Genomic DNA, 23,837 nt, shown 5'->3' with positions numbered 1-23,837 from the left:
AAGAAGGGGATATGAAAAGGCCTTGGCGAGTAGGGTTAAGGAAAATCCCAAGGCACTTTTCACTTATGTGAAGAGCAGAAGGATGACGAGAGTAAAGGTAAGACCAATTAGAGACAAAGGTGGGAGGATGTGCCTGGAAGCTGTGGAAGTGGTGAGGTTCTCAATGAATACTTCTCTTCAGTATTCACCAAGGAGAGGGGCCTTGATGACGCTGAGGACTGTGTTGGTAAGGTTAATGTTCTAGACTATGTTGATATCAAGAGAGAGGATGTGTTGGAGCTGTTAGAAAATATTAGGACAGATAAGTCCCAGGGGCCTGACAGAATATTCCCCAGGCTGCTCTGCAAGGCGAGGGAGGAGATTGCTGAACCGTTGGCTAGGATCTTTGAGTCCTCGTTGTCCATGGGAATGGTACCAGAGGATTGGAGGGTGGCAAATGTTGTCCCCTTATTCAAAAAAGGTAGTATGGCTAGTCCAGGGAATTATAGACCAGTGAGCATTATGTCTATGGTGGGCAAGCTGTTGGAAAGGATTCTTAGAGATAGGATCTATGGGCATTTAGAGAATCATGGTCTGACCAGGGACAGCCAGCATGATCAGGGCAGATCATGTCTCACAAGCCTAATAGGGTTCTTTGAGGAGGTGACCAGGCAGATTGATGAGGGTAGTGCAGTAGATGTTGTCTACATGGATCTTAGTAAGGCATTTGATAAGGTTCCAAATGGTAGGCTTCTTCAGAAGGTCAGAGGGAATGGGATCCAGGGAAGCTTGGCCATGTGGATTCAGAATTGGCTTGCCTGCAGAAAGCAGAGGGTTGTGGTGGAGGGAGTGCAATCAGATTGGAGGGCTGTGACTAGCAGTGTCCCACAAGGATCTGTTCTGGGACCTCTGCTTTTCATGATTTTTATTGACTTGGATGAGGGGGTAGAAGGGTGGGTTGGCAAGTTTGCAGACGACACAAAGGTTGGTGGTATTGTGGATAATGTGGAGGATTGTCGAAGATTGCAGAGGGACATTGATAGGATGCAGAGCTGGGCTGAGGAGTGGCAGGTGGAGTTCAGTCTGGAGAAGTGTGAGGTGGTACACTTTGGAAGGACAAACTCCAAGGCGGAGTACAAAGTTAATGGCAGGATTGCGGGTAGTGCGGAGGATCAGAGGGATCTGGGAGTTCATATCCACAGATCCCTGAAAGTTGCCTCACAGGTGGATAGGGTAGTTAAGAAAGCTTATGGGATTTTAGCATTCATAAATCATGGGATCGAGTTTAAGAGCCGTGAGGTAATGATGCAGTTCTACAAAACTCTGGTTAGACCACACTTAGAGTACTGTGTTCATTTCTGGTCGCCTCATTATAGGAAGGATGTGGAAGTGTTGGAGAGGGTGCAGAGGAGATTTACCAGGATGCTGCCTGGTTTAGAGACTATGGATTATGAGGAGAAACTAAGGGAGCTAGGGCTTTACTCTTTGGAGAGGAGGAGGATGAGAGGAGACATGATAGAGGTGTGCAAAATATTAAGAGGAATAGATAGATTAGGCAGCCAACGTCTCTTTCCCAGGGCACCAATGCTCAATGCAAGAGGGCATGGCTTTAAAGTAATGGGTGGGAAGTTCAAGGGAGATATCAGAGGAAGGTTTTTTTACCCAGAGAGTGGTTGGGGTATGGAATGCGCTGCCTGGGGTGGTGGTGGAGGTAGGTACATTGGTCATATTCAAGAGATTGCTGGATAAGCATATGGAGGAATTTAAAATAGAGGGATATGTGGGACAAAGGGGTTAGATAGTCTTAGGTGAGGTTTAAAGATTGGCACAACATTGTGGGCCGAAGGGCCTGTATTGTACTGTACTGTTCTACGATTCTATGACCTGCCCCTCACAAAGCCATGCTGACTGACCCTAATCAGCCTATGCTTCTCCAAATGCCCATAAATCCCGTCTCGAAGAATCTTCTCCAGTAATTTGACCACCATTGAAGTAAGACTCACTGGCCTGTAATTCCCAGGGTTATCCCTACTCCCTTTCTTGAACAAAGGAGTAATATTTGCCACCTTCCAATCATTTTCCACTACTCCTGTGGCCAATGAGGATACAAATATCATCCCCAAAGGCACAGCAATCTTTTCCCTTGTTTCCCATAATAACCTTGGATACATCCATCAGCCCCGGTGACTTATCTATCCTAATGTTTTTCAAAGATTCCAGCACATCCTCTTTCCTCACATGGACATGCGCTAGCATATCAGCCTGTTTTACGCCATCCTCACAAGTGTCAAGTTCTCTTTCACTGGTGAATACTGAAGAAAAGTATTCATTAAGAACCTCCCCTACCTCTTCCGACTCCAGGCACATGTTTCCTCTTTCGTCCCTGATCAGTCCGACGCTCACTTTAGTCACCCTCCTATTCTTCACATACATGTAAAACGTCTTAATCCTATTCATCAAGGCCTTCTCATGCCCCCTTCTAGCTCTCCTAAGTCCATTCTTAAGCTTCCTCCTCACTACCTTGTATCTCTCCAGAGCCCTGTCTGATCCTTGCTTTCTAAACCTTAGGTAAGCTTCTTTCTTCCTCTTGACAAGATACTGTACTCTCTTGTCAACCACGGTTCCTTCACTCTACCATCCTTACCCTGCCTCAATGGGACAAACCTATCCAGAACCCCATGCAAGTACTCCCTAAACAACCTCCACATTTCCGTTGTGTACTTCCCCAAGAACATCTGTTCCTAATTTATGGTCCTAAATTTCTGCCTAATAGCATCATAATTCCCCCTCCCCCAATTAAATACTCTTGCATATCATCTACTCCTATCCCTCTCCAAGGCTATGGTAAAAGTCAAGGAGTTATTGTCACTGTCTCCAAAATACTCTCCCACCAAGAGATCTGAAACCTGATCAGGCTCATTGCCTAGTACCAGGTCCAGTATGGCCTCTCCTTTCTTGGCCTGTTCACATACTATGTCAGGAATCCTTCCTGGACACACCTAACAAACTCTACCCCATCTATCCCCTTTACACTAAGGAGGTGCTAATCAATATTAGGGAAGTTGAAATCACCCACGACAACAACCCTGTTATTTTTGCACCTCTCCAAAATCTGCCTCCCAATCTGTTCCTCAGTGTCTCTGTTGCTATTGGGGGGTCTGTAGAATACTCCCAATAGAGTGATCGCTCCCTTTTGGTTTCTGACTTTCACCCACACTGACTCAGTGGACGATCCCTCCAGGACATTTTTTTAAAATTTTATTTACAGCATGGTAACAGGCCCTTCTGGTCCAACGAGTCCGCGCGCGCCCATCTTAAACCCACAAATTAACCTACCCGTACGTCTTTAGAATGTGGGAGGCAACCGGAGCACCCGGAGGAAACCCACACAGACACGGGAGGACGTACAAACTCCTTACAGACAGCGACAGGAATCGAACCCCGATCGCTGGCGCCGTAATTACAGCTGTGACACTGTCCCTGACCAGCAAAGCCACTCCCCCACCTCATTTACCTCTGTCCCTGTCCCTTTTGAAAAATCTAAACCCTGGAATATCCAGCAGCCATTCCTGCCCTTGTGACAGCCAAGTCTCTGTAATGGCCATAACATCGTACTTCCATGTACTGACCCATGCTCTAATCTCATCACCCTTGTTCCTGATACTTCTCGCACTAAAATAGACACACTTCAACCCATCCAACTGACTGCAATTTTGCCCTTTCAAATGCCTATCCTTCCTCACAGTCTTTCTACACTCTGCATCTACTAGTACACTAAATGCACCAACCTCTGACCTGTCACTCAGGTTCCCATCCCCCTGCCAAATTTGTTGAAACCTTCCCCAACAGCTCGAGCAAACCTGCCCACAAGAATATTGGTCCTCCTCCAGTTCAAGTGTAACCCGTCCCTTTTGAACAGTTCATACCTTCCCCAGAAGAGATCCCAATGATCCACAAATCTGAAACCCTGCCCTTTGCACCAACTCATCAGCCACACATTCACCTGCCAAATCAACCTATTCTTACCCTCACTGGTGCGTGGCACAGGCAGCAATCCAGAGATTACTACCCTTGAGGTCCTGCTTTTCAGCTTCCTACCTAGCTCCCTATATTCCCTCTTCAGGACCTCATGTCTTTTCCTACACATGTCATTGGTACCAATATTTACCACGACCTCTGGCTGTTCGCCCTCTTTCTTCAGAATGCTGTGGACCTGATCTGAGACATCCCTGATCCTGGCACCCAGGAGACAACATACCATCCGGGAGTCTCTTTCACATCCACAGAATCTCCTGTCTGCCTCTCTTATTATGGAATCCCCTATCACTACCTCTCTCCTCTTCTCCCCCCTTCCCTTCTGCACTACATGACCAGGCTCAGTGCTAGACACCTGACCACTGCAGCTTTCCCCTGGTAGGTTGTCCTCCCCAACAGTATCCAAAGCGGTATACCTGTTATTGAGGGGAACAACCATAGGGGTAGTCTGCATTACCTGCCTATTCTTCGTCCTTCTCCTGACAGTCACCCAGCTACCTGCAAGCTGCAGCTTAGGAGTGACTGCCTCCCTGTAGCTCTTATCTATGAACTCCTTGTCCAGCTGCATCTCCAGTACCCTAAAATGATCTGTAAGGAGCTTCAGCTGGAGGCACCTCATGCAGGTGTAGCTATCAGGGAGACTGAGGGTCTCCCAGAACTCCCCACATCTCACAGGATGGACACACTACTGACCCCTGGAGCCATTCTAACTGCTCCAGCCTGGCACTAAAGGAAAAACCAAAGAAAGAAAGAAACAAACTTACCAGAGACTTACCTTAGCCTCCGCCTCCTCTCGCCAAAGCCTCAAGTGCTCCAATCTAACCCTGGCCCACTCACACAATGGCCACTCCCAAAATGGCTGCTCCACTTATACCTACCTTTTTATTCACTGCTGCTAATTGGCCAATCAACTACTAATAATTTGCAAATGTGCCTCTTTTAGACTCTTACAAGGTGAAACTCACAAGCACGTGCACAGAAACTCTCCTCTTTTCAAAGCTCCCACTCCAAATCTCGTTCCAACTCCCAACTCTGCAAGGTGAAACTCCGCAAGGTTCAAGGTAATGTTGCCAGGATTTGAGGACCTGAGTTATAGAGAAAGGTTGAATAGGTTAGGACTGTATTCCCCGGAGCATAGCAGAATGAGCAGACATCTCATAGAGGTATACAAGATTATGAGGGGTGTAGATAGGGTGAATGCATGCAGGCTTTTTCCCCTCAGGTTGAGTGAGACTAGAACTAGAGGACATAGGTGAAAGATTAAATATATAAGGGGAATCTGAGGGGAACCTTCTTCACACAGAGGATGGTACGAGAGTGGAATGAGCTGCCAGCGGAAGTTATAGATGCAGGTTCAATTGTAACATTTAAGAGATGTTTGGATAGGTACTTGGATGGGAGGGGTTTGGAGGGATATGGTCCGGGTGCAGGTAGATGGGACTAGGCAGAAGGTCAGGTCAGCATGGACTAGATAGGCTGAAGGGCCTGTTTCTGTGCTGTAGTACTCTATGACTCTATGACTCTAAAAGCATAAAGGATAACTGAGGAAAGATGGAGCTTATTAGGAACCAAGAAAGGAACCTATATGTGGGGCCAGAGCATGTGGATAAGTATTGTAATGAACATTTTGCAATTGTTTTCACAAAAGAGGGGGAAGATGTCAGTGTTGTAACTAAGGTGAACCTGTAGGAAGTAATGGATGGGATAAATATAGTGAAAGGGAAATATTGAGGGGGCTTTGTATTGGCTAGAGGGATGGGAAATAGGTCATCAGACAGGAACAAGCCTGTTGAAGGCAGTCAATTTACTTATTCAAATAAAAGGATCTACGAAAGATTTTTCTCAGTCTGATTACTGACCTGCCAATAGGCCTCAATGAAGTAATGGCAGGGTGGGTACTAATCCTTGTCCCAGGCCTCTCTAACCCCCTCACCAATACATCCCTTAGCAACACTCACCTCCCACACACAAACACAATCTAACCCCCTCACCAATACATCCCTTAGCAACACTCACCTCCCACACACAAACACAATCTAACCCCCTCACCAATACATCCGTTAGCAACACTCACCTCCCACACAGAAACACAATCTAACCCCCTCACCAATACATCCCTTAGCAACACTCACCTCCCACACAGAAACACAAAGCACAAAGTCCACCATACCACCTCATACCAATACTGAAGAGATCTGGTGTGGTTTTATTGGCCAAATGGATGTTAACTATCTGAATATGTTGCCACTAACTTTCATTTTATTTGTTTTATTGGTTTATTATTATTGTCACATGTACCGACGTACAGTAAAAAATGTTCTTTTGCATGCCATCCATACAGATCATTCCATATTTCAGTATATTGAGGTAGTATAAGGGAAAACAACAACAGAATGTAGAATAAAGTGTAACAGCTACAGAGAAAAGGCAGTGCAGGCAGACAATAAGGTGCAAGACCCTAACAAGGAAGATTGTGAGGTCAAAAGTCCATCTCGTCATACTGTTCAATAGTCTTATAACAGCGGGATAGAAGCTGTCCTTGAGCCTGGTGGTACGTGCTTTCAGACTTCTGAAACTTCTGCCCGTTGGGATAGGGGAGAAGAGAGAATGTACGGGGTGGGAAGGGTCTTTGATTATGCTGGCTGCTTTACCAAGGCAGTGAGAAGCATAGACTTGGCCTTTTATTTAGTTTGTAGGATTAATTATACAATAGTCCACCTTAGGGCTTTTGAATCTGTAGACCTAGGAACAATTAGCATGTTCTCGCTAAAAAAAAACTGGACCATCAACTTCCACATAGACTAAGCACTATCCACTGGAGCCGCAACTGAAAACTTTGCTGAAACAAAGCTCTATTCAAACCTCATTAAAAAGGATTTGATTACCCTTGAGGCGTCATGCTTAAAAATAGGGGATTGGCTTCAATATTGTACAGCAGCATTCTTGGCGTTAAGATTCATGATGCAAGTTATACAATATGCAATGGTAGACCATGCAGTTCAGAAATTCTTATTCCCATTTTCCTGAACATTCCTTAATGAGAAATTGTCTGTCATGTTGAAAAACAAGTCTTTGGGGAGACACAAGAGACTGCAGATGCTGGAACCCGGCGCAAAAAAACAAACTACTGGAGGAACTCAATGGTTGAGCAGCATCTGTAGGGAGAAAAGAATTGTTGATGTTTGGGTTCAGGACCCTGCATCAGGACCATGCATTTGGGGAGCGTGCCTTCAAGACTAACATCATCAGTGTGTGCAAAGGCCAGACTCATGATCTCCTGTAAGCACCAATGAGACCAGCACAATCTGGGGTTCACTGCTGAGCTCGGCGATTCCCTCTCTGGAGAATCCTTTGCTGTATTGGTGTGATCAGTGTCTACGGGAGGTCATGGTCAGGTCTTTGCATGCACTGATGATGCCAGTGTTAAAGCTTCATTGGGAACTTGGCAGTGTTGTTGGAACAAGGCTGGGTGATGTGCAGTGGTGCACATGGCAACTGTTGCTGCTGGATAAGAAACTGGTGAGCGGCAGACCGGACACTCAGGAGTATGAAGTATCCACGTCTGCTGACTGCACAAAACCAGGTGGGAAAGTAAGGTGGGAAATGGATGCAAAATGTTACGGATAGGATAAATGATTGAGAAAGAAAATAGCAGATGGAGTATAATATGGGAGGTTGTGCACTTTTGTAGGATGGGATGACTCTAGCTAACTGACAGCCGTTGGATCCAAAGGGAGTCACCAGCTGGCATCCAAGCACAGCTCAGATTGTAACGGATTTCCATTCACGCTTGGTCAAACGAAAATTCCAATGGGGCCTGAAGGTCAGACACCAGCACACCTGACTACCTGCTCCCATGCCGGACTCACCACTTACCCCATCAGCTGAGCACCATCACCATGGAAAGTGATGACATTTGCCTGTGAAGGTTCACACCCTGGAGCCTTCTCATTTGACAGCCTTCTGGGTGGACTTGGTGCTGCGTTGCAGTGTCCCATGTGTGGCCGCAGTCTGGTTGCTGGAAGGCTGCTCCCCCTTTTGTTTTGAGTCTGCAGGGACATCCTTTAAGACCCACGAGAAGTCCCTAGAGAAACAGGACTGCAGATGCTGGAATCTAGATGAATAAACAACAAGATGCTGGAGGAACCCAGCAGGTCAGGCAGCATCCGTGGAGAAGAGCAGATGGTCAATGTTTCATGAAAAAAAGCAGGCAGTCAACCCGAAAAAGTTTTTCTCCACGGATGCTGCCTGACCTGCTGAGTTCCTCCAGCGTCTTGTTGTTTTTTCACGAGAAGTCCCTGACCTGAATGAGCCAGCTTTAGACAGTTGCCCAGGGCCAACCGAAGGAACCGTCTGGGATAGCTGACTATGGGTGCAGGTGAGCAGGCTACCTGACAGGCCATGGTGGGAGCTGAATTGGTGCCTCATGAGGGGACGTCAGCGTCCTGACTCTGCATCCTGATCCTGACCCTGTGTCCTGGGCGCATTTTTGTTTAGTTTTGCCCACCCTGCTATAAGAAAGATACTGTAGTGGTTGCTACCGCGAAATAAAACAAGACGCTAGTCGGAGGATTGTCGAACAAGAACTGGTTTATTTTCCCGCCTTGCGCGTGCCCTTTAAGGGAGACTGTTCCCACCCAATCCAACCGGCAATGACGTAAGTACTACGTCATCAAGACTTTCCCGCGCGTGGGTTCTCCCCGTCGCTCGGGAAAGATGAGGCCTGCCACCATCTTGGGCCTCGTTGCTCCGACGCCGCTCAACCCGACTGCCGAGCCGGTTCGACCAACTAAACGGTGAGTCGCCACAATACCATTAAATTGGAAAGAGTGCAGAGGATATTTACAAGGATGTTGCCAGGACTCGAAGGACTGAGTCATGGAGAGAGATTGAGCAGGTTGGGGCTATATTCACTGAAGCGTAGGGGAATGAAGAATGATCTTACAGAGGTGTATAAAACCATGAGGGGCATAGATATGGTCAATGCGCAGTCTTTTTCCCATGGTTGGAGAATATAGGAACATAGAGGACATAGGTTTAAGGTGAGAGGGGAGAGATTTAATAGGAACCTGAGGGGCAACTTTTTCACCCAGAGGGTGGTCAGTATATGGAATGAGCTGCCAGAGGAAGTGGTTGAGGCAGCTACATTAACAACATTTAAATGGTACTTGGACGGGTACATAGATAGGAAAAGTTTAGAGGGATGTAAGCCAACCACGGGCAAATGGGACTAACTTAGATAGGAATCTTAGCATGGACCAGTTGGGCCAAAGGGCCCATTTCCATGATCTATGACTCTATAACTCTATGACTCTATCCCAGGTACAAGGTGGATGTTGGTGCAACAACCTGCAGGCACCCAGGGTGCTCAACAGTTCTTTCAACCATCAAGCACAGAGTTAACCTGGTGGACAGTCCCTAAAACTCAGCTATCTGATCCCTATTGTGTTCATTCTGCTCTTCAGTAGGGCTTTGCTCACTATGAAGAGGCACGTGGGTGGATGGTGGATGTCGCTGGTCCTTCAGGGGAGAGAGTCCCAACATCCTATGAATACTGAAAGGCGTGGAGAGGATGTTTCCATTAGTGGGAGAGTCTGGGATCCGAGGGAACAACCTCAGAATAAAGGGACATCCTTTTAAAACTGAGATGAGGAGGAATTTCTTCAGCCAGACGGTGGTGAATCTGTGGAATTGGTTGCCACAGAGGGTGGTGGAGGCCAAGTCATTGGGTGTACTCAAGGCAGAAATGGATAGGTTCTTGATTGGGAAGGGGGTTAAGGGTTAAGGGGAGAAGGCGGGAGAATGGGGTTAAAAACATCAGCGTAGCAGACTCAGTGGGCTGAATGGCCTAATTCTGCTCCTGTGTCTTATGGTCTTGTGCCATATCTCTGTTGTAGGAAAATAATTTGCTCACGTGCAGCATCTCTCTGCTCATGTGTAGCAGCTTTCTGTTCCATGAGCTGCTCATGGTTTGTATTTGTTACTTTCTGACAGCAGCAGCCTGCTCACTCTGTGGTACCCAGCTGCCCAATGAGATCAGCAACCGGCTCCAGTGACATCTCTCTGCTCTGTGAAGACAGCATGCTGGTGGCATTTTGCTTTTGCTTCTAAGCTTCAAGCTGATCTCCTATTGCAGAGACCAAACCTGCAGTTGGATCAGGACAAGACTGAATAGAAACAGAAAGACTTGATGTGTATTCCATCTGTGCCCCAACAGTCGTCACCCGAACCAATAGGATTGTACGATGGGCTGGTGGCGAAGTCTGGCAAAGAAGTGTACATTGATTCTAGTGTTGCACTGGGGTGTGGATGGAGTAACAGTTTACACAATTTGTGTGTGTATGTGTGAGTGAAGGTCAAAGTCGAGTTAATTGTCATCTGCACAAGTACATGTGTGCACAGGTGCAATGAAAAACTTACTTGCAGCAGCATCACAGGCACATAGCATCATATAAGCAGCATTCACAAGAAAAACATAGTTTAAACATAAATTACACACGAGTTTTGCAAGAAAGAACACAATTAAAAAAACAAAGTCCATTTTAGTGCAAAGTGATCAAAATGGTCATAGTGTTGCTAAACTGTAGTGATTAGGGTTGTGCCGGTTGGTTCAAAAACTGAATGGTTGAAGGGAAGTAGCTGTTCTTGAACCTGGTGATGTGGGACTTCAGGCTTCTGTACCTCTTGCCCGATGGTAGCTGCAAGAAGTTGGCATGGCCCGGATGGTGGGGATCTTTGATGATAGATGTTTTCTTGAGGCAACGCCTCCTGTAGATACTACCAACGGTGGAGAGAGATGTGCCCATGATGTATTGGGCTGAGTCCACTACTCTGATGTATTGGGCTGAGTCCACTACTCTCAGCAGCTTTTTTACGTTCCTGAGCATTTGAATTACCATACCAGACCATGATGCAACCAGTCAGGATTCTTTCCACAGTACATCTGTAGAAGTTTGTTAGAGTGTTCAGTGACAAGCCAAACCTCCTTAACCTCCTAAGAAAGTAAAGATGCTGGTGCACTTTCCTTATGACTGCATCAAAATGTGCTGGGCCCAGGACAGGTCATCCGATATGTCATCAGCCAGTAATTTAAAGCTGCTGACCCTCTCCACCGCCAATCCCCCAATGTAGACTGGCGCATGCTCGCCCTCCTTCCCCTTCCTGAAGCCAACAATCAGTTCTTTAGTTTTGCTGACATTGAGCAAGAGGTTGTTGTTGCAGCACCACTCAACCAGGTGTCCTATCTCGCTCCGGTAAGCTGACTCATCACCACCTGTGATTCGTCCAACAACAGTAGTGTCATCAGCGAATTCGGAGATGGCATTGGAGCTGTGCTTAGCCACACAGTCATGTATGTATAGAGAGTAGAGTGGTGGGGGGGGGGGGGGGTGCAAAGCACGCAGCCTTGAGGCGCACCTGTGTTGATGGTCAGCAAGGAGGAGATATTGTTACCAATTCTCACTGATTGAGGTCTGCCGATGAAGGGGCTAAGGATCCAGTTGCAGAGAGAGGTACAGAGGCCCAATTCTTGAAACTTAATGATAAGTTTGGATGGGATGATTGTGTTGAACGCCGAGCTCTAGTCGATGAACAACAGCCTGATGTACGAGCTCCTGTTGTGCAGATGGTCCAGAGCAGAGAGAAGAGCCAAAGAAATCACACCTGCTGTTGACCTGTTGTGGCGGTAGGCAAATTGGCGCGGATCCAGGTCATCTCTGAAGCAGGAGGTGATTAGTGCCATAACCAACCTCTTGAAGCACTTCATCACGGTTGATGTAAGTTCTACCAGAGGGTAGTCATTGAGACAGGTCACCACGCTCTTCTTGGGCACCAGTACAATAGATCCCTTTTTGAAGTAGGTGGGAACCTCAGACTGCAGAAGTGAGAAGTTGAATATATCCGTAAATACTCCAGCCATTTGGTCCACACATATCTTTAGTACTCAGCCAGGTGCGTCGTCTGGACCAGACACTTTTCGTGGATTCACCCTCTTGAAGGATGCCCGGATATCAGCCTCAAAGACTGAAATCTGGCAGGGCAGGCACAGTAGTACAGCGGTTAGCGTAACGCTTTACAGCGCCAGTGACCCAGGTTCAATTCCGGCTGCTGTCTGTAAGGAGTTTGTACGTTCTCCCCGTGTCTGTGTGGGTTTCCTCCAGGTGCTCTGGTTTCCTCCCACGTTCCAAAGACGTACGGGTTAGGAAGTTCTGGGCATGTTATGTTGGCGCCAGAAGTGTAGCGACACTTGCGGGCTTCCCCCAGAGTATTCCATGCAAAAAAGATGCATTTCACTGTGTGTTTCCATGTACATGTGACTAATAAAGAAATCTTATCTTACCTTGTCTTAAATTACAGGGTCATCTGTAGATGCAGGGGCTCGTGTGGGTGAGTCATAGTTCTCCCTATCAAAGTGTGCATAAAGGACACTGAGCTCATCTGGGAATGATAGGTCGTTACAGTTTATGCTACCTGATCACACTGTGTGTGTGTGTGTGTGTGTGTGTGTGTGTGTGTGTGTGTGTGTGTGTGTGTGTGTGTGTGTATAACAATAAGCATAATCAAACATGAACATAGTAAATGATTATTTGCTGGCTTCCTGTAATCCTTGACTTCAGTATTTTTTGATTCATTAAATGTTTAGTTTGGGTGTAATTTTGTTCTCTAGAGTACTGTGAAATGTGCTGACCAGAAATGTAGAAAGCTGAGGATTAATCAGTCTCAATTCATTCAGTGTCACTGTACCCTTGCAGAAAAATTAGCACCAACATGTGCTGAATTCTGCTTGGAAATGAGTTGTGGCCCCTGAATTAATTAGAATGTGCTATATTGCTGGTCAGAGTTTGCCTAAACCTGTACAAGGACCTTTTCAGACATTGTCAGGTGCTAAGTAGTTGTGTTCTCACTCTTGAGTCAGAGGCTGTGAATTCATCCCATACCAAAGACATGAACACACAGCTTTCTCACTCAAGGGCGGGTTAATTGGTCACTGTAAATTGCTCCTCGGGTCGAGGTGAGTCATATAATCTAGGGGAAGTTGATGGGGATGTGAGGAGAATAAAATTCGATTAGTGTAACTGGATATTTGATGGTGGACCAAAGGCCTGTTTGTGTGCTGTATGACCCTATGAGCCAAATAGTCATGAGGTGGCTGGCATGGAATAACAGATCACATGCTGTTTACAAAGTTAAAGCAAAAGACTGTAGATGCTGGATAGTTGAATAAAAGCTTCACAGAAAGGCCCAGCTGAATCTGTGAAGAGAGCTTGGTGATTCAGGTCAGCAACCTGTTATAAGAGTTATTTTTTACTGACAGGATTACAGCATTAAGGTAGCACAGAAGTATAAGCTCATTGAAATATCACTCTGCTTTTTGATAAACCATTTTGCTTTGATGACTGTAAAGAACAAAGGTCAGGCAAAACAATCAAAGCTGACTCAGATAACACAGGCTGTGATGAATATCAGACTCAGGCAACATGAAGGGTTATGATACCTTTGACTTCCAGCTAATTACATGTTTGGTACACGCAGCTTCACTAACACTCGAGAAACAATATCCATGTCAAACCAGCCAGCTTGATCGGAGCCCCATTCGGTACCCCGAACTTTCACTCCTTCCATCCTTGGCAAAAGGAGCTGCTCTGTATACCACTGGAGTGAACACCTAGACTACTCTGACAGCACCTCCCAAACCTGTGACCTCTACCAGCCAGGGCAAAGGCAACAGGTGAATGGAAACACCACCAATTGTAGAGTACCCTCCAATCATATACCATCTACATTTGGAAACATTGTCATTCTTTCATTGTCTCTGGGTCCAAATCCTTGAACTCCCTACTCACCAACACCAAAGGAGTACCTGAACCAGAAGGTCTCTAACAATTCAAAATGGGGGCTCACCATCAATGGCGATTATCGGCAAAAACTGTTGGCCTTGCCAGAAGCATCCACATCCAGTAATGGATAAAATAAAGCACATATGAGCCACTGTGAACAAGTTTAGGGATGTAAATAAATTCACTAGCAGAATATTTTCTGAGGCATCAGTTCTATACATGCATAAAATGACTTACATTTTTATAGTGCCTTGCATAACATGAGGATGATCTAAACTCCATTACAATCAATGAAGCAGCCACTGAGCCACAGTTGTAATGGTGCTGAGTAGGATTCCAATCAAACACCCTTTACCCAGGCATCAGGAAGTGTAGTCACCTCTAACAGAACTAGTTTGTAGCTCTGCAATGTAAGAATATCAGTTGTAGACAGCGTTAATGCAAGCCAGTTCAGCACAGCAAGGCCTCTCAAACAGCAGGTGATATTCGGTGGATAATCTTGAGCAGAGACACCAGGATTAATTTCTTCAAAAAGTGTGATGTGATTTTTTTAGCTGAGTGGAGGCAGACTGGGCCTCATTTTAACATTTCACCTTGCAGGTGGCACCTCCAGATGTGCAGCCAACCCAGTATGACCAGCCAGATGTGCAGCCAGCCTTCAATACTCCCATCCAGATGTGCAGCCATTACTACCAGCCAGATGTACAGCCACCCTTTCAGCACTCACTGCCAGATGTGCAGCCACCCCTTCAGTACTCCCAGCCAGATGTGCAGCCACCCTTTCAGTACTCCCAGCCAGATGTGCAGCCAGCCTCCAGTGCTGCCAGATTAGATTCTTGTGCTTAGGTCTCTATTGTGGATGAGTCCACAACAATCTGACTCAGAGGCGAGAGTGCTTTCAACCCAAAGCTTTGTCACACATCAAGCTAAATCGCTGATGTCCAGTTTTTCAGTCTGATGCAAAAGATTGCTGGTTATCTAAGCCAAAAAACGAATCAGAATCAGAATCAGGTTTATTATCACTGACTTATTTGACGTAAAATTTGTTGTTTTGCAGCAGCAGAACAAAAGGAAAGAAAGAAGTAAAGTACCCTTTCTTGGTATTTGGATGGTATTGGCAGTATTTGTCTTTGTTGCCCATGTCTAATTGACTCCAAAGCAGTTCAGTGTCAACTACTTGGTGGGTCCAGCCACATTTAAACCAGACTGAATGAGAACAGCATATTTCCTTCTCTGAAGGATATTAGGGAACTGAGTATGTTTTTAATTACAATCTGTTTCATGGTTACCATTACCGATTACTAGATTTTGGTTTAATTCCAGATTTTTACTTAAATTTAAATTCCCCTGCTGCCTTGGTGCTATTCAAACATGTATCTCTGGGTCAATGGTCCACACCAATGTATGCTAGTCCAGTAACAGTATCCTGTTGCATTGCTACACCAGTGACAATTTTTCCAAGTATTTACAGTTCCGTAGATTTCTACATGTGTCAACTTGACTCAGATTGACATATATACTCATTTGCATTAGAATGGCATGGATTCAAACCCACTCCTGAAATGGGACTGTGTCAACCTGGTTGATACGCCAACGGATTACTGAGCAAGAGTGGCCCTGTGTACGCAACATCTATGGATGAGGGGTTATCAGGGACCATCTCTATCTGACTTGGGTAAAGATCCCCTTAAACTCTTTCATAGGAAACAACTGGGAATGTCTTCCAATGTGCTGACTGAGATTCTTATTTATTCAATGCCACCAAAATCAGATGGCTTATTTGTCCCATGGCTACCCATCAGAACTTGTTGCTGCTAAAAACAACAGTAACCACACAAAATCCACTCTGTTACAAGGTGTTTCAGGATATCTCTTAGAGACATAATTAGTACAATGTAAATCTATGGACCAAACCAAAACAATACTCGGCATAAATTTCCAGTTCTGATATAGACAGAAGGAAAAAGCAAGTTCTCTAATGCTGGAGAATTCAACATTGTGTCTTGAAATCTGCAATATGCCTGGACAGAAGATGAGGTGTTGTTCCTCTAGCTTGCATTGAGACTTGCTGTAACAGTGTAGGAGGCTACAGACAGATAGGTCAAAGTGGAAGCTAAAGTCCTACTGTTTCTAGTAATTTCTGTTTTGATTTCAGAATTCCAGCATCTGCAGTCTGATTTTCACAGATATTCCCTTTGTTCCTTCTTCTTTGCAACTAAAAACACATTTGATTTCTAAGCTTTCACAGTTCTGATGAAAGGTCATCAATCTGAATTGTTAACTCTGTTTCTCTCCCCCTGCCTGAACTGTTAAGAATTTCCAGCATTTTAAGCTTTTAAAAGTGATTGTTGAAACAGTTATTAAAAAAATGCATTTAAGTGTGTTCTTTGTTTCTAACGAAATCCATTACAAAATGTACAGGCTTATACACAAGAGACAATCGGAGCTCAAATAATTTGCAAACATTGTTTTGGGCACCTCACAGACCACCTTTGGAACCTTCTATGTACACTGTTGCAGCCAGAAAGCAATTAGTCACATGATACACTTCTTAAACCAATAACTACTGCCCACAACCAATGTTACATATACTACAACACTTGTTCCGTTGAGCACAGAGACATTACAGATGGGCTTGGTCCTGCCTTCAACCAGTGTCAACGGCTTAATAAATGATTAGAAGTGGGAATTTGCAATTCATTCCTCACCACCTTTGTCCAGGTCTCCTTCCCTAGTCCAATGAATCTGTAACCACCCTGGTTTTACTCCTCATGTTATCAGGGTCTGTATCGATAACATGACAAATAAGAAAAAAAATAATTACAACACTAAAATAATGGCCACAAGAGTTCCATTAATTTTGTTTTATTAGTAGTCTTAATGAAATAACAATGTTAGTTACAATGAGAATAACTAGCAGTCTATGACAGTACAAAGCAAACATTGCCTCTAAAATGTACTAAAGCGTACATATTTCCATTAATCGCATAGCAATTAAGATAACTGAAAAATTAAAGGAAAAATCAACAACACCACCTGAGATACTTTAAAATATGATGCACAATGGCCCAAGTATTGATGTATTTTCTATTTACACCCCTGTAAAGTACTCCACCTCCTACCCAGCAAATCTCCATCGACACGGCTAAGTGTGAAAAAGGAAAGTCAGTACTTCAGCCACAGTCAGTGGAGTATTGAAAATGAAGTCAGCCAGTCAGGAGGTACAGGCCACTGCAGAGGGACATTCTTTTCACTTGCTCGGGTTAACACAAGGTTGTATTGAATTATTGTCACTAACTTGGAAACATTCAAGCTAAAGTTCAGCTTTAAAGAGGCACAGATACTTCCTCAATGAGTTTTGGAACTTCTTGATAACATCTTCCTCCACAAACATTTCTTTTTCAACAGACAGGCTTTACACCCTGTATATTGTCTTACTATTCTGCTAAGGTGGGGTTATGATTAACTGGAGGCACATTCCTTTCAGACTTGATAGTCTTATAGGTATAAACATTCCAAAGGTTAAATAATGATGCAGCAAATTTACAAATTGGCAGATGCTTTTAAATTTTTGACTCTAGATAAGAAGCAATAAGCTGTGAATTTTCTATAAGTATATTTTTAGCTAATCTAAAATTTGGTGTATGCACTTAAAACCTGTGTCACACTGGCCAAAGGGAAACTTTAATAGTCGTACAAGTTTAATATTGTGATCATTTTTTTAAAGAAAAATTATTTTGCACTTGTGACTAGTCTCTAAAGTAAATGGCAGCACAGTTTTTGAGTGTTGATGGTCCAAGGATCACGACATATACTTCTACCTAACACATTTCTCCCTTTTCCTTTGGTTCTGAGAAGAATCATAACAATTTCATTGTTTTTATAGATAAAAACATTAAAGGACTATTAATGCAAAACAAAACACTGGAGATTTTATACAAGTTTTCATTTGAAATGGCCTTTGTAGTAACTGTGTAACAAAGAAAAAGCAAGTTAGCCAGTCTATTCAGATAGTATTACCCAGATCTCTGTAGGGTTCCCACTTTGGTATCATTTTCCTTTATAATACTTATTAAATATAAAATTCCTGAAAACTATTACATGAAGCAAAAATGCAAAACACAATAGGGAAAGATCAGATTGAAGTAAAATTGTGTATGATCACAAAGGTCAATATAATACAGTACAAATAATATGGCATTTGATTCATTTCCTACTGGTAATAATGAAGATTATATAGTGGAAAGGCTTTGGATATAATAGACTTGTTTACTACACATTCTCATGCATGCTACCAGACAAACAATTTACTTATGGATCAAAGGAAAAAGCATCAAATTGTACTTAGATTCAGTGAAACATACCAGATCAACCACAACAATGTTACAACAAACAAATGAGACAAATTAACATATGCAAATGTAGGGATGGAAAAAATACATTATCCCATTTTATGTGCATCTTCAATGTGGTACATGAAGGCTTCTGCTCAAGTGCTGCTTTTCATTTTTTGTTTCAATAGGTCAGGTGATAATCTGCTTACTTAATTGTAGACTAAAACAGTTAATGCATCCATTAAGTGTATGCTTGCTCTTTCAAAGGCAAGTCAGATCCAAAGTGAGTTCAACAGTATTGATCCAGCATAAAGGCAACATTACCTCTGGCACAAATTATGAAGCTCAATGTCACTGCAGGTTAATGCCTTGGAGATCCCGTTCAGCAATATTGATTATCATGAGCAAGATGTATACAAATGATGAGATTGGTGCGAGAGATACACTTCAGAACTGATTGCATATTTTGGTTGGCATGCTGTCAATCCAGCAATTAAATAGTTTGAGGGTACAAAGGATGCTCCAACCACTAAAGTTCCCAATGGAATGTGTTTGGAGAGTACAGAAAGGTTTAACAAAGCCTCAGTCCACAGCATTCCTCTTGATTTGTCCTCCACAATCTCAACGTACTGACAGAAATTCCTCGGGTGACTTCCTGTCAAAGCCCATTCAATGGACAGTTACGTTAAATGGAGCTCTTCTACTGTTCAAGCATTCCCCCATCTCAGGTAACCCTGTGTAATATCTCAGCAGGATTGGAGGTTTAGTTCCGTTGCCACCGCTCTTGATTTTTGGCTACCTCACAATACTTCTACATCGAAATCTGTCAGGCTCTGAAGGGCATCATCGAGGAAGCTGCTCCCAATTTCCTGTGACAGACTTAATGGTGTCTGAAGCATACTTCCATGCAAATTAATATCTGCCCCATGTGCCAGGAGGATCTCAACAGTTATGGAATGTCCAGACCTCAATGCTAAGTGCAGGGGTGTAAGCCCTTCGTCGTCTGTAACGTTTATATTTACTGTGCTGCCAAGCAGCTCCCTCACCACTTCACTGTGCCCTTTATCTGCAGCTAAATGCAGAGCTGTCCTCTGAAGGGAAGCCCTGACCTCAACATTTGCCTTCTCTTCAATCAACATCTTTACAGTGGGCAGATGACCACGATCAGAAGCCAGGTGAAGGGAGGTCCATCCCTCCGCTGTTGTTGCGTCGATGTCCACACCGTGCTTGATCAGAAGCCTGGAGGTGCTGGTGTGCCCATTTTCGGCAGCAAGGTGAAGAGGCGTCTGGCAGCTCAAGGTCTTCCTGTTCACCGCAGCCTTGCATTCCAGCAGGATACGAGCTGCCCTGTACTGGCCCCTCTGGGCTGCTAAGTGGAGCGGGGTTCTTCCGTCAGCTGTCACTCCTTCCTTGTTTGCCCTGGCCTGCTTGATGAGAAGCTTTGTGATCACGTGATGCCCTTGCCAGGCAGCGAAATGTAAGGGCGTCCAGTTATCCTTCCCCTTGGCTTGGACATTAGCCCCCCGGCTCAGCAGAACACGGACCACATTTTCATGGCTGTGCTGGCAAGCAACATGGAGTGGCATCCGACCCTCAAAGTCCACTTCATTTGTTGAAGCATTCCTGTCCAGGAGTAGCCTCGAGAGGGTTTCTTCACCACTCTGTGCTGCAAAGTGGAGGGGAGTCCACTGATCTTCATCCTTGGCATTTACGTTAGCCTTTTTCCCCAGAAGTAGCTCCACAATGACCTTTAGGTTCTTCTCTGAGGCCAGGTGAAGTGGCGTTGAGCCTCGCTTGTTGGCAACATTCGGGTTGGCATTGTACAACAGCAGCAAGCGGACAGCTTCCTCATTGTCCAGCTGAACAGCGTAGTGGAGGAGGCTCATGCCATCATCCAAGACCAGGTCCACATCTTGAGGCTGCAGGAGCTTCATCAACTTTCCAACATCTCCGGACACAATGGCTTCATAGAGTTTCTTCTTTGGTATGTTGGAGACTGATTGCTCTGGAAGAAGATGAGATCACAAGCCAACCAATGATTATACCTCAAAATGGAATTTTCAAACAAGTGCACCACAAACATACCATTTTAAAAGTGGAAGGTAGAAAAGTTAGCAAGGAGATGAATATCCCATTCATTGGCAATTACTGGGTGGAAAAAATCATGCAATTCTTTTGAAACCATATGTGCAGCAATATACTATAAAAACATTAAACTTCCAGATTAAAGATGTGAATTATATGATCAAGGTTTTAACTGATAATGAATTTGGAAAACCACAGTAACTTAACATTCCATAGCTATTTCAGATGGTAGGAGTCCATTTGGTTATAGGGCAAAGGTTTAATGATAGAGATTGTTGCTATGACAAAATAACAACAGCAACTTAGAAGCATTTTCAACTGTACGGTGCAAAGTGGCAGGCTGTTCTTTGCAAAGTCACATTGAGTGTTGCCCTTTGGCCTGATGCCCACACTGTGCATTGTGCAAAGAAATTTGCAAGAGCCAAACTCTTGATAACGGTATCCGTGTTTGCCAAAACAGATTTCCTGCAAATACCAAGTTTGCCCTGGTAGGTAGCTACAGGGACAAATAATTTCTACCCTTTAGATTCATTCACATTGCAGCTTAAGCACCCAGGATGGCTTTATGAGCAAATGTACTTCAGGGAGTGGGACTGAGTAAAACATGCCGAAAGGTTCAATTCCAGTCCTTGTTGCACTGAGATGCCACAAATAGGCCATGGGAAGAGGAAAAGAGAAACAGGTAACTTCAGCACTCAGTTATTATCAGTGAGCTTTCATAATGGAATAACATGTTTATGGACAAAATGATTTCGCTGTTTCACCTCCAATTGTCAATTTCTGAGCCAACACACATAGTCCTGGCTCAGGTGAAAAATAGTTCCAGGAAGCAGCCCTCATCTCTGTTAATAATCGCAGGTGGGCCTTGGGATGTCAGGCAATGCAGTCAGATGTGTCCTTTTCATCTCCCTCTCCCAATCCATTCGTTATTCTGTAGGAAGTTGTGGGCATGCTATGTTGGCGCCGGAAGCGTGGTGACACTTGTGGGCTGCCCCCAGAACACTCTCTGCAAAAGATGCATTTCACTGTGTGTTTTGATGTACATGTGACTAATAAAGGTATCTTATCTTGTCTTATATCAGTGCTCTAAAGCTTCCACTAACTCGGGCTCCAGTCTCCCTTCTGCCAGTGTGTATTTGGATCCCTTGACTTGCCTTGGAAGGCGTTTAAATGCAGTGCTTCCTGCATGTGTTTGGGAATGCAATCTTGAGCAACTGGGGTTATGGTTATAGAATTTTAATCACACAGCATGGAAATAGGCCATTCAGCCCATCGAGTCCATATATACCAATCCTATGCTAATCCCATCTTATTCTCCCCACATGCTCATCAACTCTGTCCGCGCTGGGTTCAAGCTGGGCTCGAACTTAAGTTTCAAAGGATAAAATAAACCAATATTGAATACTGCAATAGAAGACCCACAGGAAGGCTGGCTATGCGTAAATATAGAATTTAACAAACTCACCAACTCCTCCGGTTTCCTTCCCAAAAGATAACGATATGGATCCCTGGGATGAGAAGGCAGAGTCGATGGACGAGATGCCCGACAGACGCTTTTTGCTGTCGGCCATCTCTCCGGTCGATGGGCATTCATTGCCAGTCGACTCAAAGTCATGGGAGATACCGGAGTCCAACTGGGAGAGCAGCTGGGAAAGGCTGCACTCCTCACTGTCGAACACCCGCTTGGACAGTCCTTGCTGAACCGGCTGCTCAACTTCAACTGCTGGACCCTGAAGTTAAGATAAGAACCAAGTCATTTTGTGCATAAAGAAAGTCAGCCTGGCTGTGTATAATAGTTATGTTCTCTCTGTCTCTGCAAATAATTACACTTAGCAGGGCCACCCATCAATATCATAAAACTATCACTGGAATTAATGCTTGACTAAATAGTGGATTTGGGACTACAATTCTTCTGCTGGACTACATAGTGTTCAATATGTACTTGTGTTGTTAGACCTATTTCTTCCTTTGAATTCCTGTTCCTCTAAGCCATAATAAAAGCTTTAAAACTGTATCGTGTTTCTGCCATATGTAACATAGTAGTGTTTGAGCACCACTGTCCATGTCCTTGAGGAGTCCGCTAATCTTTGGCGTTATCTACTGCAAATGTGCCTCAACTGGTCCGGTGGAACAATCTGAGGCAGGGTTGTCAACTCTCATTGAATGTGTTCCTGGTGCATTCATCATGTGACATCCAACCTCCAACTTTCCCATCTAAATCTTCTCAAACTGGAGAGCAAAATAACACTATAGGAATTAAGCTGATGATCCCTGTCTTTTGTCCTGAGCTCCAGTTGCTTTATAATTCAAAAGAACTGATCACAGAAGACAAAAATGACATTCCCCCACCCCCAAGGCTGCCATGATTTTTCTCTTGGATTGCTAGAGATTCAATTCCTAAATTTCTGAAAAGTCCAGGATAATCCTGAAGGACTGGGAACCAAACTAGGACACCGTGAAACACTTGGCAGCACTTGAATGAAACCACATTACCTCCAGCAAACTTGCATTTATATGAAACCCTTGGCAACCTTACAGTCCCTAAAGGACTTCACAGCTTGCTATTCAGATATAATCACTGCAATCTTGTAAGGAAATGGCAGTTATTTTCTCCGCACCAAAATCCCACATAAGATGACCAGTTAAATAATCAGAAATGTATTTTAGTGGTCTTATTTAAGAAAAAAATGCTTTTCACAATACTGGAAAAATTCTCTGCTTTTCTTCAAAGAGTATCAGGAGATTTATTTTCTGTCTGGCTAAACCAGTTAAACATATTCAATTATCCAACAGAATTTTATTAGCACAGAGTCTTGTGTTCCCTCACTGCACAGTAACCAGCTTTTGTTTTGGCTACTAGGAAAAGGAAATCAAGGGAAGAAACAGGTCTAACAACACAAATAATTACTGAGCATTTCTTAGTGCAACAGAAGAATCACAATGCCAGTTTCACAATTTAGTCAAACCTTAATTCCAGTGATGTTTTAACTAAAGTCAAGAGTGGCCCTTCCCAGAGCACCCATTTTCGGCCAAGATCTTGCATGGCAGATATTAACCTTGCAACCCAAAAAGAAGTAGGATTCACATTGTTATTTCTACTTGCCTCTTGGGGAGGATCCTTAAGGATAGGATTTACTCACAGTTCAAAGAACATGGGCTAATTAGGGACAGTCAGCAAGGCTTTATGTAACACACAAAAGGTTCAAGGAACTCAACGGATCAGGCAGCATCTATGGAGGGAAATAGACAGTCGACATTTCGGGTCGAGACCTTTCATCTGGATTGAAGGATAGAGGGGAGATAGCCGGTGTAAAAAGGTGGAGGGAAGGGGTGGAGCAAGAGCTAGCAGATGATGGGTGGATCCAGGTGAGGATACGATAGTTGGATTTAAGAGGTTTTTAGATAGGCACATGAATCTGCTGGGAATAGAGGGATATTGGATCATGTGCAGGCAGGAGGGATAAGTTTAATTTGACATGGTGTTCAGTACAGACATCGTGGGCCGAAGGGCCTGTTCCTGTGCTATACTGTTCGATGGTCTATGTTTTTCTTCAGCCCTTGTGTTATT

The 23,837-nt window shown here is 44.3% G+C and overlaps 1 protein-coding gene across 1 annotated transcript in view; it reads right to left on the bottom strand.

Moving 5' to 3' along the window:
* Positions 1-16,718: 16,718 nt before the first annotated feature.
* The window catches only part of ripk4 (receptor-interacting serine-threonine kinase 4), a 34,731-nt gene continuing 27,612 nt past the window's right edge, over positions 16,719-23,837 (bottom strand). Inside the window, exons 7-8 of the mRNA XM_052015008.1 lie at positions 21,735-21,999; positions 16,719-20,189 (exon numbers count right to left, since the gene is read on the bottom strand). Of these exons, the coding sequence (XP_051870968.1) occupies positions 18,985-20,189; positions 21,735-21,999 (1,470 nt within the window). The 3' untranslated portion in view covers positions 16,719-18,984. The remainder of the gene's footprint in view (positions 20,190-21,734; positions 22,000-23,837) is intronic.

This window comes from Pristis pectinata, chromosome 4, assembly GCF_009764475.1.
Source record: "Pristis pectinata isolate sPriPec2 chromosome 4, sPriPec2.1.pri, whole genome shotgun sequence".
NCBI classification, from domain to species: Eukaryota; Metazoa; Chordata; class Chondrichthyes; order Rhinopristiformes; family Pristidae; genus Pristis; species Pristis pectinata.
The sequence above is the reverse complement of the archived record's forward strand: the minus strand, read 5'-3'. Positions and strand labels throughout refer to the sequence as shown.